Here is an 18,580-nt window from a genome sequence, read left to right as displayed (position 1 = left end):
CGAAGCTTATTAAATCCCACTTTTACAATCAGTAACTGTTACATTTGTTCACTTTCTGCTTTCCTGTTTATGTCAAATATAGAAGTCATACAGAAGTCATACTATAGTCATACAGAAGTCATACATAAGGTTGCTATATTTTCAAAATATATTTTTTAGAAATGTTATTGTTCCATCAATGTTCAGAAATAAAAATAGGTGAAAGTGAGCAAAGCAGTCCAGCTGAAGGAAGGCCAGGATACTTTGATATTTTGGTCTTTATTACAGTGCCTGGTGTTTGTTTGTGTGATTTTGGTCAGGGCTCATCCTGACGTCACCCTCAAAGCTCTGAGGACGGAACTGGGAGACTTTCTGGGCTCGGAGCGGAACATGGACAGGTTCTCCTTCCTGAAATGCGTGGGCCGCAGCCTGGCTCTGGTGGGTGGTGGAAAGACGGCGGGTGGTGACCGAAGCGCTTGACATGTTGTGTGTTGTGACAGGTGAAAAGCAAACAGGAAAAGGAGGTGAAAGTGAAAACATTTGCTCCACCACACGTAAGCAGAGCTTCAGCCTCGGAATTCCTCCATTGATCAAGCATCAGAGCGCACACTGCCGATTGCAGAAAGAAAGGCTTTTATTGTGGCGGTGTTTGTTTGTGGTCTGTTGCCAGGCCGCCCAGCCAGAGCTCTACCTCCTCTCCACAGTGGACAACCACAGCAGCCTTTACTCCCACTCTCTCAGCCCAGACACCAGCAGCAGCTCACCGGACCCCCCAACCTTTTACCCCCACAAGACGTGGAGCTCTCCAGCAGAGACAAAGGAGTCTGTGAAATTCCCACACATTCCCCAGTCTTCCCATCAGCTCCCTCCCACCTATAGCCTGGAGGAGGAGGAGGAGGAGCAGAGCTACAGTTCCTCAGAGGGACACGAAGGACACCAGGAGGAGGTGGAGGATGAGGAGGAGGAAGAAGAGGGTGGATGTGACAAAAAGGCGGAGTGTGGGCTGAGAAAGTCTCAGAACCAAAAGAGAAGTCAACCACTTTCACACTATGAAGGTAAAACTCAATCGGGGGGGAACCTGTATAGAACACAAAGTCACAGTATCAGAATGAATACATATACATGTAAAAACAACATGATGTATCCACAATACACAACATTAAAAACATAATATTAACAACTATTTAAAGAGTGTCGCAAAGCATGATGGGAGATGGCACTGGACTTACTATTTGGCATACCCTACTGCTACCACAATTGTGGCAAATTAGGAAAAGTCGTATCGCGCAGCTGGTAGATGGTTGGTTCAATTTCCAATTTGAGTTTCAAATTACTGTACTAATTTACTCTTACTTTCATTGTACGTTTTAGTGTACTTCCACAGCATTTCAGCCCAGCTTCAGCTCCTGAATGGCTCCTGTGTTCATTTGAAATTTCATTTTTAGCACTTTCAGAATAATAAATAGAAACCACAAGCTAAGAATTGTTAGTAGTAATAGTATTACAAATATTATTAGTGTTGTTGTAGCTTTGTTTTTAAATGTATAATATAATTATGATCATTTTTAATAGTGCTATTATTGTATTAATGTTTTGTTATGTTTAATTATGTAAATATATTATGAACATATTAAATGTGCTCTTTATTCTTAAATTATTTTATTATTTATTGTTATTTAAAGTATGTTTTTTATGTTACATTACAAGGTTATAGTAGTTGCTGAGGAACTAATGAGTAGTTACTGAGGTAGATTTGTTGCTGTGTTGTGTTGTTGTGGAAGGTTGAACTACTGTACATTTGTGTACCTTATCATAGTTTTCCTTTTGACACTGAATGAATCTTTCCCAAGTGAATCCTGACCATGTTTTTGCGTGACTCAGCGTTGGCTGAGAAGGAGGAAGGAAGGAGCAGAAAGAAGAAAGGTTACCAGAAGGGAAGCAGAGCGTCCAGGGAATTGATGGAGGAAGCAGATTCAGACAGGTGAGCTGCACCGTGGTTCTTCTGCTATCATCACCCTGCTGGTTCTTCTAACTCCCTGCAGGCTCGGGAAGATGTTTCAGTCTCAGAGGAGCAAAGCAGCAGTTGGGGTAAGGTGTGATTCCTATCTTTGAAAGCTGGCCTTTCTCACAGGAACAGCAACTATTTATGTTTCTTCGCTTTGAAGGCGACCGAAAGCCCGATGGTGTTATCCCGACCCGTACGCTGCACTTCTCCCCCTCCTGGTCTGGACCTGACCATGACTACCCAAAAGGCGGCTACATCCACCAACAGTAAGCTAGGAAACCAACACACACGAGCAATAAAATGCATTTAAGATGACTTTTTGTCTGCAAGGAGAGGAACTGATTGAAGAAATCAGACTGGTGAAGGAGGAACGGAAGCAGCTGGAGTGGAAAAGACAGGAACTGCTTAGGAAAGGAAAAGACTTGTTGGCCCAGAACCGACACCGCAGGAACCAAGGTGGGAAACATTTTATTTTTTTAAGATGAAGCAGTAAAAATGACTTTGTCTTTTTTATGTTTTTTTTAAATGTTTATATTTAATAGGTTGATAAAATGTTTTGTAAATAACATAAACCTAGTTTGTAAACTCTAAAAGGTAATGGTTTTGAATCAATATTTAGGGCTCGAGCACTGACCAGTGCGAAAGCCCTATTGTAATCGTAATGTTTATTAGGGCTCGAGCACTGACCAGTGCGAAAGCCCTATTGTAATCGTAATGTTTATTATTATTAGGGCTCGAGCACTGACCAGTGCGAAAGCCCTATTGTAATCGTAATGTTTATTAGGGCTCGAGCACTGACCAGTGCGAAAGCCCTATTGTAATCGTAATTAGGGCTCGAGCACTGACCAGTGCGAAAGCCCTATTGTAATCGTAATGTTTATTATTATTAGGGCTCGAGCACTGACCAGTGCGAAAGCCCTATTGTAATCGTAATGTTTATTATTAGGGCTCGAGCACTGACCAGTGCGAAAGCCCTATTGTAATCGTAATGTTTATTAGGGCTCGAGCACTGACCAGTGCGAAAGCCCTATTGTAATCGTAATGTTTATTATTATTATTAGGGCTCGAGCACTGACCAGTGCGAAAGCCCTATTGTAATCGTAATGTTTATTATTATTATTAGGGCTCGAGCACTGACCAGTGCGAAAGCCCTATTGTAATCGTAATGTTTATTATTATTATTATTATTATTATTAGGGCTCGAGCACTGACCAGTGCGAAAGCCCTATTGTAATCGTAATGTTTTTTATTATTATTATTCTTCTCCCAAAATGAGCGCCATTTTGAGGGCCTCAACATGCCCGAAAACTCACCAAATTTGGCGAGCGCATCAGGTCTGGCGAAAAATTTGATATTTTATGTGTTTCAAATATAATGTTCCAAAAAAAAACCTTGAATTTTAAAAAAAATTAGCCCCCGCCACCACTTTCACCGATCGTCACGAAACTTGGTGGAGACGTCTATCGTGACAGGACGGACCAAAAAGTCTCAAGAACCCATATTGGAAAACGAACAGGAAGTCGGCCATTTTGGATGGCGCCGGCCTTTTTCGGGCCAGAAGTTGGGGTCGTATCTCGACGAACTCCTCCTAGGGGGTTTGACCGAATGAGTCCGTTGTAGCATCAACGGACACTAGACGGATGGCCCACGTTAAATTGCGAAGGATTTTGGGCTGCTACTTAGGATGTAGGCGTGGCACGCCACCAAACTTTTACTTTAACCTTAACTTTTACCTTATCTGGCCCTGCCTGGTGTCTGGCCTTGCCTTGAAGCAATGTACATCAAAGTCAATACACAGTTTGACTGACAGACTGATGATGTCAGTTGATGGACTGTGATGTGTGTAAAGCACATGTGGTGGGCGTGGCCACGGCGAATGGTCAGCCTTCGCCATTGACCATCGAAGGCTCATATTTCACAGGCTGCTGAAATCTTACACGTAAGGTCAGAATCCAGGCCTGAGCGCCCTGGTGGTGCTCCCATGTGACACCAATCTAAATTGACACACTAGCGCCACCTAGAAGTTTCAAATCATTATCCCTCGCCACCCGTTGCACGTATCACTATGATTTTCGGTGGAGAAGTCTATCATGACAGGACGCACCTAACGCTCCAGAACCCATGTTCAAAACACAGCGCCACCAACTGGTGGAAATGTATATCTGCCATAACTTCCTGATTCATGGTCAGATTGTCTTGAAATTTTTTTTGGTGTGTTGGGTCAATCTCTGGTCTGTTATACTGTGTGTACATAGACTGTATAGCACCACCTATTGGTGGCAATGTATATCAGCTGTAACTTCCTTCCACATGGTCGGATCGTCTCTAAATTTTTTTGGGTCGGTCGGGTCACCCTCCACTCTTTGAATCTGCGTGTCCATAGACTCTAGAGCGCCACCAACTGGTGGAAATGTATATCTGCCGTAACTTCCTCCCACATGGTTGGATCTGCCCGAATTTTTTTCTGGTGGTTCGGGGTACCCTCTGGTCTATGACAGTGTGGGTACATACGCTATAGCGCCACCAACTGGTGGAAATGTATATCAGCCGTAACTTCCTTCCGCACGGTCGGATCGGCACCTAATTTTTTCTGGTGGTTCGGGGTACCCTCCGGTCCGTTACCGTGTGGACGCATAGACTGTATAGCGCCACCCACAGGCGGAAACGTATATCCGCCGCAAGTACCTACCGCACGGTCCAATCGTCGTGAATTTTTTTATGGTGGTTCGGGGCGCCGGACGGAACGTGACCGCGCACCAGCCTCGCCGCCGGCGTCGCCCCCTCCGGGCGGAAAATTGCAAGTGCCGTAACTCCCTTACCGCTTATCCCATCGCTGCGGTTTTTCGTACGGTGCGTCCGCGCGCCCGTCCGAACATGCGCGCGCCCCCGACCCGCGTGTACCCCCGACCGCGTCGGGGTGCTCGAGCCCGCTCATCACTGCTTGCAGTTTTAATTATTATTATTATTCTTCTCCGCCTTTGAGCGCCATTTTGAGGGCCTTAACATGCCCGAAAACTCACCAAATTTTGCGAGCGCATCAGGTCTGGCGAAAAATTTGATATTTTATGGGTTTCAAATATAATGTTCCAAAATTGGCTCTCTAGCGCCACCTTGAAATTTAAAAAAAATTGGCCCCCGCCACCAGTTTCACCGATCGTCACGAAACATGGTGGAGACGTCTATCGTGACAGGACGGACCAAAAAGTCTCAAGAACCCATATTGGAAAACGAACAGGAAGTCGGCCATTTTGGATGGCGCCGGCCTTTTTCGGGCCAGAAGTTGGGGTCGTATCTCGACGAACTCCTCCTAGGGGGTTTGACCGAATGAGTTCGTTGTTGCATCAACGGACACTAGACGGATGGCCGACGTTAAATTGCGAAGGATTTTGGGATATTCCATACGATGTGGGCGTGGCACGCCCCCAAATTTTGCCCTTTTTCATCTGTCCGGGCCTTGCACGCTGAGCGTAACTGTAAACGTGAATAACTTGGCTCCACGTGGTCAGATCTTCATCATACTTGGTACATGTGATCATGGCCCCGCCCCGAAGGTCCCCGTAGGTCACTTCCTGATTTCGTCGCAGCGCCACCTATTGGCGACAGGCTAAAGGCGTGTCATCTACATGAGGCCTTTTCTGGCAGGAGATTCATCAGATGAACACCGAGGTCACAAGGTCACTGCCTGACAGCCTGGTGAAGCCTGTTGATGGACCATGATGCAGGAAAAGCGCACGTGGTGGGCGTGGCCTGGCGGCGAATGCTCAGGCCTCGCCGTTTACAAAGAAAGGGTCATCATTCGCCCGCAGAAGGTTGCATGTGCTTGAAAACTCATAAGGGGGGGGGGGCAGATTCCAGGCCTGAGGGCCCTGGTGGGGCCCCCATTTGAAACCAAGCCAAATTGACTCACTAGCGCCACCTACAAGTTTTAAAATAATTATCCCTCGCCTCCCGTTGCACGTATGGGCATGATTTTCGGAGGAGACATCACTCGTGACAGGACGCACAAAAAAGTCTCAAGAACCCATGTTCAAAATCCAACAGGAAGTCGGCCATTTTAGGTGGCGGCGGCCATTTGGGGGAGGATGTAGGGGTCGTATCTCGACGAACTCCTCCTAGGGGGTTTGACCGAATGAGTCCGTTGTAGCATCAACGGACACTAGACGGATGGCCCACGTTAAATTGCGAAGGATTTTGAGCTGCTACTTAGGATGTGGGCGTGGCACGCCACCAAACTTTTACTTTAACCTTAACTTTTACCTTATCTGGCCCTGCCTGGTGTCTGGCCTTGCATTGAAGCAATGTACATCAAAGTCAATACACAGTTTGACTGACAGACTGATGATGTCAGTTGATGGACTATGATGTGTGTAAAGCACATGTGGTGGGCGTGGCCACGGCGAATGGTCAGCCTTCGCCATTGACCATCGAAGGCTCATATTTTGCCCGCAGAAGGTCACAAGCTGCTGAAATCTTACACGTAAGGTCATAATCCAGGCCTGAGCGCCCTGGTGGTGCTCCCATGTGACACCAATCTAAATTGACACACTAGCGCCACCTAGAAGTTTCAATTCATTATCCCTCGCCACCCGTGGCACGTATCACTATGATTTTCGGTGGAGACGTCTATCATGACGGGACGCACCTAACGCTCCAGAACCCATGTTCAAAACACAGCGCCACCAACTGGTGGAAATGTATATCTGCCGTAACTTCTTGATTCATGGTCAGATTGTCTTGAAATTTTTTTTTGGTTTGTTGGGTCAATCTCTGGTCTGTTATACTGTGTGTACATAGACTGTATAGCGCCACCAACTGGTGGAAATGTACATCAGCTGTAACTTCCTTCCACATGGTCGGATCGGCCCCAAATTTTTTCTGGTGGTTTGGGGTACCCTCTGGTCTATGACTGTGTGTGTACATACACTCTATAGCGCCACCAACTGGCGGAAATGTATATAGCCATAGCTTCCTTCCACATGGTCGGATCGTCTCTAAATTTTTTTTGGTCGGTCGGGTCACCCACCACTCTTTGAATCTGCGTGTCCATAGACTCTATAGCGCCACCAACTGGTGGAAATGTATATCTCCCGTAACTTCCTTCCACATGGTCGGATCTGCCCAAATTTTTTTCTGGTGGTTCGGGGTACCCTCTGGTCTATGACAGTGTGTGTAACTCCCTTACCGCTTATCCGATCGCTGCGGTTTTTCGTACGGCGCGTCCGCACGCCCGTCCGGTCGCGCGCGCGCCCCCGACCCGCGCGCACCCCCGACCCGCGCGTACCCCCGACCGCGTCGGGGTGCTCGAGCCCGCTCATCACTGCTTGCAGTTTTAATTATTATTAGGGCTCGAGCACTGACCAGTGCGAAAGCCCTATTGTAATCGTAATTAGGGCTCGAGCACTGACCAGTGCGAAAGCCCTATTGTAATCGTAATGTTTATTATAATTATTATTATTATTATTATTATTATTATTCTGCCGATTCGACGGCCATTTTGAGGGCCTGAACATGCCCGAAAACTCACCAAATTTTGCAAGCGCGTCAGGTCTGCCGAAAATTGCGATCTGGTGGGGGTCCCGAAAACAATGTTCCAAAATTGACTCTCTAGCGCCACCTTTTATTTTTGAAAAAATTGGCCCCCGACACCAGTTTCACCTATCGTCACGAAACTTTGTGGAGACGTCTATCGTGACAGGACGGACCAAAAAGTCTCAAGAACCCATATTGGAAAACGAACAGGAAGTCGGCCATTTTGGATGGCGCCGGCCTTTTTCGGGCCAGAAGTTGGGGTCGTATCTCGACGAACTCCTCCTAGGGGGTTTGACCGAATGAGTCCGTTGTTGCATCAACGGACACTAGACGGCTGGCCGACGTTAAATTGCGAAGGATTTTGGGATATTCCATACGATGTGGGCGTGGCACGCCCCCAAATTTTGCCCTTTTTCATCTGCCCGGGCCTTGCACGCTGAGCGTAACTGTAGACGTGAATAACTTGCCTCCACATGGTCAGATCTTCATCATACTTGGTACATGTGATCATGGCCCCGCCCCGAAGGTCCCCGTAGGTCACTTCCTGATTTCGTCGCAGCGCCACCTATTGGCGACAGGCTAAAGGCGTGTGATCTACATGAGGCCTTTTCTGGCAGGAGATTCATCAGATGAACACCGAGGTCACAAGGTCACTGCCTGACAGCCTGGTGAAGCCTGTTGATGGACCATGATGCAGGAAAAGCGCACGTGGTGGGCGTGGCCTGGCGGCGAATGCTCAGGCCTCGCCGTTTACAAAGAAAGGGTCATCATTCGCCCGCAGAAGGTCGCATGTGCTTGAAAACTCATAAGGGGGGGCAGATTCCAGGCCTGAGGGCCCTGGTGGGGCCCCCATTTGAAACCAAGCCAAATTGACTCACTAGCGCCACCTACAAGTTTTAAAATAATTATCCCTCGCCTCCTGTTGCACGTATGGGCATGATTTTCGGAGGAGACATCACTCGTGACAGGACGCACAAAAAAGTCTCAAGAACCCATGTTCTAAAACCAACAGGAAGTCGGCCATTTTAGGTGGCGGCGGCCATTTGGGGGAGGATGTAGGGGTCGTATCTCGACAAACTCCTCCTAGGGGGTTTGACCGAATGAGTCCGTTGTAGCATCAACGGACACTAGACGGATGGCCCACGTTAAATTGCGAAGGATTTTGGGCTGCTACTTAGGATGTGGGCGTGGCACGCCACCAAACTTTTACTTTAACCTTAACTTTTACCTTATCTGGCCCTGCCTGGTGTCTGGCCTTGCCTTGAAGCAATGTACATCAAAGTCAATACACAGTTTGACTGACAGACTGATGATGTCAGTTGATGGACTGTGATGTGTGTAAAGCACATGTGGTGGGCGTGGCCACGGCGAATGGTCAGCCTTCGCCATTTACCATCGAAGGCTCATATTTCGCCCGCAGAAGGTCACAGGCTGCTGAAATCTTACACGTAAGGTCAGAATCCAGGCCTGAGCGCCCTGGTGGTGCTCCCATGTGACACCAATCTAAATTGACACACTAGCGCCACCTAGAAGTTTCAAATCATTATCCCTCGCCACCCGTTGCACGTATCACTATGATTTTCGGTGGAGAAGTCTATCATGACAGGACGCACCTAACGCTCCAGAACCCATGTTCAAAACACAGCGCCACCAACTGGTGGAAATGTATATCTGCTGTAACTTCCTCACGCATGGTCGGATCGTCTCCTAATTTTTTGGGTGGGTTCGGTCACCCTCCAGTCTGTGACTGTGTGTGTATATGGACTCTATAGCGCCACCAACTGGTGGAAATGTATATCTGCCATAACTTCCTGATTCATGGTCAGATTGTCTTGCAATTTTTTTTGGTGTGTTGGGTCAATCTCTGGTCTGTTATACTGTGTGTACATAGACTGTATAGCACCACCTATTGGTGGCAATGTATATCAGCTGTAACTTCCTTCCACATGGTCGGATCTGCCCCAAATTTTTTCTGGTGGTTTGGGATACCCTCCAGTCTATGACTGGGTGTGTACATAGACTCTATAGCGCCACCAACTGGTGAAAATGTATATCTGCCGTCACTTCCTCCCACTTGGTCCGATCTGCCCAAATTTTTTTCTGGTGGTTTGGGGTACCCTCTGGTCTATGACTGTGTGTGTACATACACTATAGCGCCACCAACTGGTGGAAATGTATATCAGCTGTAACTTCCTTCCACATGGTCGCATCGGCCCCAAATTTTTTCTGGTGGTTTGGGGTACCCTCTGGTCTATGACTGTGTGTGTACATAGACTGTATAGCACCACCAACTGGTGGAAATTTATATCTGCCGTAACTTTCTCCCACATGGTCGGATCTGCCCGAATTTTTTTCTGGTGGTTCGGGGTACCCTCTGGTCTATGACAGTGTGTGTACATACGCTATAGCGCCTCCAACTGGTGGATATGTATATCAGCTGTAACTTCCTTCCACATGGTCGGATCGGTCCCAAATTTTTTCTGGTGGTTCGGGGTACCCTCTGGTCTATGACTGTGTGTATACATAGACTCTATAGCGCCACCAACTGGTGGAAATGTATATAGCCGTAACTTCCTTCCACATGGTCGGATCGTCTCTAAATTTTTTTTGGTCGGTCGGGTCACCCTCCACTCTTTGAATCTGCGTGTCCATAGACTCTATAGCGCCACCAACTGGTGGAAATGTATATCTGCCGTAACTTCCTCCCACATGGTCGGATCTGCCCGAATTTTTTTCTGGTGGTTCGGGTTACCCTTTGGTCTATGACAGTGTGTGTACATACGCTATAGCGCCACCAACTGGTGGAAATGTATATCAGCCGTAACTTCCTTCTGCACGGTCGGATCGGCACCTAATTTTTTCTGGTGGTTCGGGGTACCCTCCGGTCCGTTACCGTGTGGGCGCATAGACTGTATAGCGCCACCCACAGGCGGAAACGTATATCCGCCGCAAGTACCTACCGCATGGTCCGATCGTCGCAAATTTTTTTATGGCGGTTCGGGGCGCCGGACGGGACGTGACCGCGCACCAGCCTCACCGCCGGCGTCGCCGGAAAATTGCGAGTGCCGTAACTCCCTTACCGCTTATCCCATCGTTGCGGTTTTTCGTACGGTGCGTCCGCGCGCCCGTCCGAACACGCGCGCGCCCTCGACCCGCGTGTACCCCCGACCCGCGCGTACCCCCGACCGCGTCGGGGTGCTCGAGCCCGCTCATCACTGCTTGCAGTTTTAATTATTATTATTATTATTATTATTATTCTGACGAAATGACGGCCTTTTTGAGGGCCTGAGCATGCCCGAAAACTCACCAAATTTGGCGAGCGCATCAGGTCTGGCGAAAAATTTGATATTTTATGGGTTTCAAATATAATGTCCCAAAATTGGCTCTCTAGCGCCACCTTGAATTTTAAAAAAAATTAGCCCCCGCCACCACTTTCACCGATCGTCACGGAACTTGGTGGAGACGTCTATCGTGACAGGACGGACCAAAAAGTCTCAAGAACCCATATTGGAAAACGAACAGGAAGTCGGCCATTTTGGATGGCGCCGGCCTTTTTCGGGCCAGAAGTTGGGGTCGTATCTCGACGAACTCCTCCTAGGGGGTTTGACCGAATGAGTCCGTTGTTGCATCAACGGACACTAGACGGATGGCCGACGTTAAATTGCGAAGGATTTTGGGATATTCCATACGATGTGGGCGTGGCACGCCCCCAAATTTAGCCCTTTTTCATCTGTCCGGGCCTTGCACGCTGAGTGTAACTGTAGACGTGAATAACTTGGCTCCACGTGGTCAGATCTTCATCATACTTGGTACATGTGATCATGGCCCCGCCCCGAAGGTCCCCGTAGGTCACTTCCTGATTTCGTCGCAGCGCCACCTATTGGCGACAGGCTAAAGGCGTGTCATCTACATGAGGCCTTTTCTGGCAGGAGATTCATCAGATGAACACCGAGGTCACAAGGTCACTGCCTGACAGCCTGGTGAAGCCTGTTGATGGAGCATGATGCAGGAAAAGCGCACGTGGTGGGCGTGGCCTGGCGGCGAATGCTCAGGCCTCGCCGTTTACAAAGAAAGGGTCATCATTCGCCCGCAGAAGGTCGCATGTGCTTGAAAACTCATAAGGGGGGGCACATTCCAGGCCTGAGGGCCCTGGTGGGGCCCCCATTTGAAACCAAGCAAAATTGACTCACTAGCGCCACCTACAAGTTTTAAAATAATTATCCCTCGCCTCCCGTTGCATGTATGGGCATGATTTTCGGAGGAGACATCACTCGTGACAGGACGCACAAAAAAGTCTCAAGAACCCATGTTCAAAAACCAACAGGAAGTCGGCCATTTTAGGTGGCGGCGGCCATTTGGGGGAGGATGTAGGGGTCGTATCTCGACGAACTCCTCCTAGGGGGTTTGACCGAATGAGTCCGTTATAGCATCAACGAACACTAGACTGATGGCCCACGTTAAATTGCGAAGGATTTTGGGCTGCTACTTAGGATGTGGGCGTGGCACGCCACCAAACTTTTACTTTAACCTTAACTTTTACCTTATCTGGCCCTGCCTGGTGTCTGGCCTTGCCTTGAAGCAATGTACATCAAAGTCAATACACAGTTTGACTGACAGACTGATGATGTCAGTTGATGGGCTGTGATGTGTGTAAAGCACATGTGGTGGGCGTGGCCACGGCGAATGGTCAGCCTTCGCCATTGACCATCGAAGGCTCATATTTTGCCCGCAGAAGGTCACAGGCTGCTGAAATCTTACACGTAAGGTCAGAATCCAGGCCTGAGCGCCCTGGTGGTGCTCCCATGTGACACCAATCTAAATTGACACACTAGCGCCACCTAGAAGTTTCAATTCATTATCCCTCGCCACCCGTTGCACGTATCACTATGATTTTCGGTGGAGAAGTCTATCATGACAGGACGCACCTAACGCTCCAGAACCCATGTTCAAAACACAGCGCCACCAACTGGTGGAAATGTATATCTGCTGTAACTTCCTCACGCATGGTCGGATCGTCTCCTAATTTTTTTGGGTGGGTTCGGTCACCCTCCAGTCTGTGACTGTGTGTGTATATGGACTCTATAGCGCCACCAACTGGTGGAAATGTATATCTGCCATAACTTCCTGATTCATGGTCAGATTGTCTTGAAATTTTTTTTGGTGTGTTGGGTCAATCTCTGGTCTGTTATACTGTGTGTACATAGACTGTATAGCACCACCTATTGGTGGCAATGTATATCAGCTGTAACTTCCTTCCACATGGTCGGATCTGCCCCAAATTTTTTCTGGTGGTTTGGGATACCCTCCAGTCTATGACTGGGTGTGTACATAGACTCTATAGCGCCACCAACTGGTGAAAATGTATATCTGCCGTCACTTCCTCCCACTTGGTCCGATCTGCCCAAATTTTTTTCTGGTGGTTCGGGGTACCCTCTGGTCTATGACAGTGTGTGTACATACGCTATAGCGCCTCCAACTGGTGGATATGTATATCAGCTGTAACTTCCTTCCACATGGTCGGATCGGTCCCAAATTTTTTCTGGTGGTTCGGGGTACCCTCTGGTCTATGACTGTGTGTATACATAGACTCTATAGCGCCACCAACTGGTGGAAATGTATATAGCCGTAACTTCCTTCCACATGGTCGGATCGTCTCTAAATTTTTTTTGGTCGGTCGGGTCACCCTCCACTCTTTGAATCTGCGTGTCCATAGACTCTATAGCGCCACCAACTGGTGGAAATGTATATCTGCCGTAACTTCCTCCCACATGGTCGGATCTGCCCGAATTTTTTTCTGGTGGTTCGGGGTACCCTTTGGTCTATGACAGTGTGTGTACATACGCTATAGCGCCACCAACTGGTGGAAATGTATATCAGCCGTAACTTCCTTCCGCACGGTCGGATCGGCACCTAATTTTTTCTGGTGGTTCGGGGTACCCTCCGGTCCGTTACCGTGTGGGCGCATAGACTGTATAGCGCCACCCACAGGCAGAAACGTATATCCGCCGCAAGTACCTACCGCACGGTCCGATCGTCGCAAATTTTTTTATGTCGGTTCGGGGCGCCGGACGGGACGTGACCGCGCACCAGCCTCGCCGCCGGCGTCGCCCCCTCCGGGCGGAAAATTGCAAGTGCCGTAACTCCCTTACCGCTTATCCCATTATTGCAGTTTTTCGTACGGTGCGTCCGCGCGCCCGTCCGAACACGCGCGCGCCCCCCACCCGCGTGTACCCCCGACCCGCGCGTACCCCCGACCGCGTCGGGGTGCTCGAGCCCGCTCATCACTGCTTGCAGTTTTAATTATTATTATTATTATTATTCTGCCAACCGTCGGCCTTTTTGGGGGCCTCAACATGCCCGAAAACTCACCAAATTTGCTGAGCGCATCAGGTCTGGCGAAAAATTTTATATTTTATGGGTTTCAAATATAATGTCCCAAAATTGGCTCTCTAGCGCCACCTTGAAGTTTAAAAAAAATTAGCCCCCGCCACCAGTTTCACCGATCGTCACGAAACTTGGTGGAGACGTCTATCGTGACAGGACGGACCAAAAAGTCTCAAGAACCCATATTGGAAAACGAACAGGAAGTCGGCCATTTTGGATGGCGCCGGCCTTTTTCGGGCCAGAAGTTGGGGTCGTATCTCGACGAACTCCTCCTAGGGGGTTTGACCGAATGAGTCCGTTGTTGCATCAACGGACACTAGACGGATGGCCGACGTTAAATTGCGAAGGATTTTGGGATATTCCATACGATGTGGGCGTGGCACGCCCCCAAATTTTGCCCTTTTTCATCTGTCCGGGCCTTGCACGCTGAGCGTAACTGTAGACGTGAATAACTTGGCTCCACGTGGTCAGATCTTCATCATACTTGGTACATGTGATCATGTTCCTGCCCCGAAGGTCCCCGTAAGTCACTTCCTGATTTCGTCGCAGCGCCACCTATTGGCGACAGGCTAAAGGCGTGTCATCTACATGAGGCCTTTTCTGGCAGGAGATTCATCAGATGAACACCGAGGTCACAAGGTCACTGCCTGACAGCCTGGTGAAGCCTGTTGCTGGAGCATGATGCAGGAAAAGCGCACGTGGTGGGCGTGGCCTGGCGGCGAATGCTCAGGCCTCGCCGTTTACAAAGAAAGGGTCATCATTCGCCCACAGAAGGTCGCATGTGCTTGAAAACTCATAAGGGGGGGCAGATTCCAGGCCTGAGGGCCCTGGTGGGGCCCCCATTTGAAACCAAGCCAAATTGACTCACTAGCGCCACCTACAAGTTTTAAAATAATTATCCCTCGCCTCCCGTTGCACGTATGGGCATGATTTTCGGAGGAGACATCACTCGTGACAGGACGCACAAAAAAGTCTCAAGAACCCATGTTCAAAAACCAACAGGAAGTCGGCCATTTTAGGTGGCGGCGGCCATTTGGGGGAGGATGTAGGGGTCGTATCTCGACGAACTCCTCCTAGGGGGTTTGACCGAATGAGTCCGTTGTAGCATCAACGGACACTAGACGGATGGCCCACGTTAAATTGCGAAGGATTTTGGGCTGCTACTTAGGATGTGGGCGTGGCACGCCACCAAACTTTTACTTTAACCTTAACTTTTACCTTATCTGGCCCTGCCTGGTGTCTGGCCTTGCCTTGAAGCAATGTACATCAAAGTCAATACACAGTTTGACTGACAGACTGATGATGTCAGTTGATGGACTGTGATGTGTGTAAAGCACATGTGGTGGGCGTGGCCACGGCGAATGGTCAGCCTTCGCCATTGACCATCGAAGGCTCATATTTTGCCCGCAGAAGGTCACAGGCTGCTGAAATCTTACACGTAAGGTCAGAATCCAGGCCTGAGCGCCCTGGTGGTGCTCCCATGTGACACCAATCTAAATTGACACACTAGCGCCACCTAGAAGTTTCAGTTCATTATCCCTCGCCACCCGTTGCACGTATCACTATGATTTTCGGTGGAGAAGTCTATCATGACAGGACGCACCTAACGCTCCAGAACCCATGTTCAAAACACAGCGCCACCAACTGGTGGAAATGTATATCTGCTGTAACTTCCTCACGCATGGTCGGATCGTCTCCTAATTTTTTTGGGTGGGTTCGGTCACCCTCCAGTCTGTGACTGTGTGTGTATATGGACTCTATAGCGCCACCAACTGGTGGAAATGTATATCTGCCATAACTTCCTGATTCATGGTCAGATTGTCTTGAAATTTTTTTTGGTGTGTTGGGTCAATCTCTGGTCTGTTATACTGTGTGTACATAGACTGTATAGCACCACCTATTGGTGGCAATGTATATCAGCTGTAACTTCCTTCCACATGGTCGGATCTGCCCCAAATTTTTTCTGGTGGTTTGGGATACCCTCCAGTCTATGACTGGGTGTGTACATAGACTCTATAGCGCCACCAACTGGTGAAAATGTATATCTGCCGTCACTTCCTCCCACTTGGTCCGATCTGCCCAAATTTTTTTCTGGTGGTTTGGGGTACCCTCTGGTCTATGACTGTGTGTGTACATACACTATAGCGCCACCAACTGGTGGAAATGTATATAGCCGTAACTTCCTTCCACATGGTCGGATCGTCTCTAAATTTTTTTTGGTCGGTCGGGTCACCCTCCACTCTTTGAATCTGCGTGTCCATAGACTCTATAGCGCCACCAACTGGTGGAAATGTATATCTGCCGTAACTTCCTCCCACATGGTCGGATCTGCCCGAATTTTTTTCCGGTGGTTCGGGGTACCCTCTGGTCTATGACAGTGTGTGTACATACGCTATAGCGCCACCAACTGGTGGAAATGTATATCAGCCGTAACTTCCTTCCGCACGGTCGGATCGGCACCTAATTTTTTCTGGTGGTTCGGGGTACCCTCCGGTCCGTTATCGTGTGGGCGCATAGACTGTATAGCGCCACCCACAGGCGGAAACGTATATCCGCCGCAAGTACCTACTGCACGGTCCGATCGTCGCGAATTCTTTTATGGCGGTTCGGGGCGTCGGACGGGACGTGACCGCGCACCCGCCTCGCCGCTGGCGTCGCCCCCTCCTGGCGGAAAATTGCAAGTGCCGTAACTCCCTTAGCGCTTATCCCATCGCCGCGGTTTTTCGTACGGCGCGTCCGCGCGCCCGTCCGGACACGCGCGCGCCCCCGACCCGCGTGTACCCCCGACTCGCGCGTACCCCCGACCGCGTCGGGGTGCTCGAGCCCGCTCATCACTGCTCGCAGTTTTAATTATTATTATTATTATTATTATTATTATTATTCTGCCAACCGTCGGCCTTTTTGAGGGCCTCAACATGCCCGAAAACTCACCAAATTTGGCGAGCGCATCAGGTCTGGCGAAAAATTTGATATTTTATGGGTTTCAAATATAATGTTCCAAAATTGCCTCTCTAGCGCCACCTTGAATTTTAAAAAAAATTAGCCCCCGCCACCACTTTCACCGATCGTCACGAAACTTGGTGGAGACGTCTATCGTGACAGGACGGACCAAAAAGTCTCAAGAACCCATATTGGAAAACGAACAGGAAGTCGGCCATTTTGGATGGCGCCGGCCTTTTTCGGGCCAGAAGTTGGGGTCGTATCTCGACGAACTCCTCCTAGGGGGTTTGACCGAATGAGTCCGTTGTTGCATCAACGGACACTAGATGGATGGCTGACGTTAAATTGCGAAGGATTTTGGTATATTCCATACGATGTGGGCGTGGCACGCCCCCAAATTTTGCCCTTTTTCATCTGCCCGGGCCTTGCACGCTGAGCGTAACTGTAGACGTGAATAACTTGGCTCCACGTGGTCAGATCTTCATCATACTTGGTACATGTGATCATGGCCCCGCCCCAAAGGTCCCCGTAGGTCACTTCCTGATTTCGTCGCAGCGCCACCTATTGGCGACAGGCTAAAGGCGTGTCATCTACATGAGGCCTTTTCTGGCAGGAGATTCATCAGATGAACACCGAGGTCACAAGGTCACTGCCTGACAGCCTGGTGAAGCCTGTTGATGGACCATGATGCAGGAAAAGCGCACGTGGTGGGCGTGGCCTGGCGGCGAATGCTCAGGCCTCGCCGTTTACAAAGAAAGGGTCATCATTCGCCTGCAGAAGGTTGCATGTGCTTGAAAACTCATAAGGGGGGGCAAATTCCAGGCCTGAGGGCCCTGGTGGGGCCCCCATTTGAAACCAAGCCAAATTGACTCACTAGCGCCACCTACAAGTTTTAAAATAATTATCCCTCGCCTCCCGTTGCACGTATGGGCATGATTTTCGGAGGAGACATCACTCGTGACAGGACGCACAAAAAAGTCTCAAGAACCCATGTTCTAAAACCAACAGGAAGTCGGCCATTTTAGGTGGCGGCGGCCATTTGGGGGAGGATGTAGGGGTCGTATCTCGACGAACTCCTCCTAGGGGGTTTGACCGAATGAGTCCGTTGTAGCATCAACAGACACTAGACGGATGGCCCACGTTAAATTGCGAAGGATTTTGGGCTGCTACTTAGGATATGGGCGTGGCACGCCACCAAACTTTTACTTTAACCTTAACTTTTACCTTATCTGGCCCTGCCTGGTGTCTGGCCTTGCCTTGAAGCAATGTACATCAAAGTCAATACACAGTTTGACTGACAGACTGATGATGTCAGTTGATGGACTGTGATGTGTGTAAAGCACATGTGGTGGGCGTGGCCACGGCGAATGGTCAGCCTTCGCCATTGACCATCGAAGGCTGATATTTTGCCCGCAGGCTGCTGAAATCTTACACGTAAGGTCAGAATCCAGGCCTGAGCGCCCTGGTGGTGCTCCCATGTGACACCAATCCAAATTGACACACTAGCGCCACCTAGAAGTTTCAATTCATTATCCCTCGCCACCCGTTGCACGTATCACTATGATTTTCGGTGGAGACGTCTATCATGACAGGACGCACCTAACGCTCCAGAACCCATGTTCAAAACACAGCGCCACCAACTGGTGGAAATGTATATCTGCCGTAACTTCCTGATTCATGGTCAGATTGTCTTGAAATTTTTTTGGGTGTGTTGGGTCAATCTCTGGTCTGTTATACTGTGTG

General features: G+C 49.2%; 1 protein-coding gene across 3 annotated transcripts in view; it reads left to right on the top strand.

Moving 5' to 3' along the window:
• The window catches only part of spata1 (spermatogenesis associated 1), a 139,993-nt gene that overhangs the window by 1,470 nt on the left and 119,943 nt on the right, over positions 1-18,580 (top strand). For all 3 annotated transcript variants that reach the window (XM_058072923.1, XM_058072921.1, XM_058072922.1), the window contains 7 exons: positions 300-417; positions 480-533; positions 650-1,034; positions 1,861-1,960; positions 2,022-2,067; positions 2,145-2,250; positions 2,315-2,440. In XM_058072923.1, the coding sequence (XP_057928906.1) occupies positions 300-417; positions 480-533; positions 650-1,034; positions 1,861-1,960; positions 2,022-2,067; positions 2,145-2,250; positions 2,315-2,440 (935 nt within the window). The remainder of the gene's footprint in view (positions 1-299; positions 418-479; positions 534-649; positions 1,035-1,860; positions 1,961-2,021; positions 2,068-2,144; positions 2,251-2,314; positions 2,441-18,580) is intronic.

This window comes from Doryrhamphus excisus, chromosome 5 (assembly GCF_030265055.1).
Source record: "Doryrhamphus excisus isolate RoL2022-K1 chromosome 5, RoL_Dexc_1.0, whole genome shotgun sequence".
NCBI classification, from domain to species: domain Eukaryota; kingdom Metazoa; phylum Chordata; class Actinopteri; order Syngnathiformes; family Syngnathidae; genus Doryrhamphus; species Doryrhamphus excisus.
This window is presented reverse-complemented; position numbering and strand designations above follow the sequence as displayed.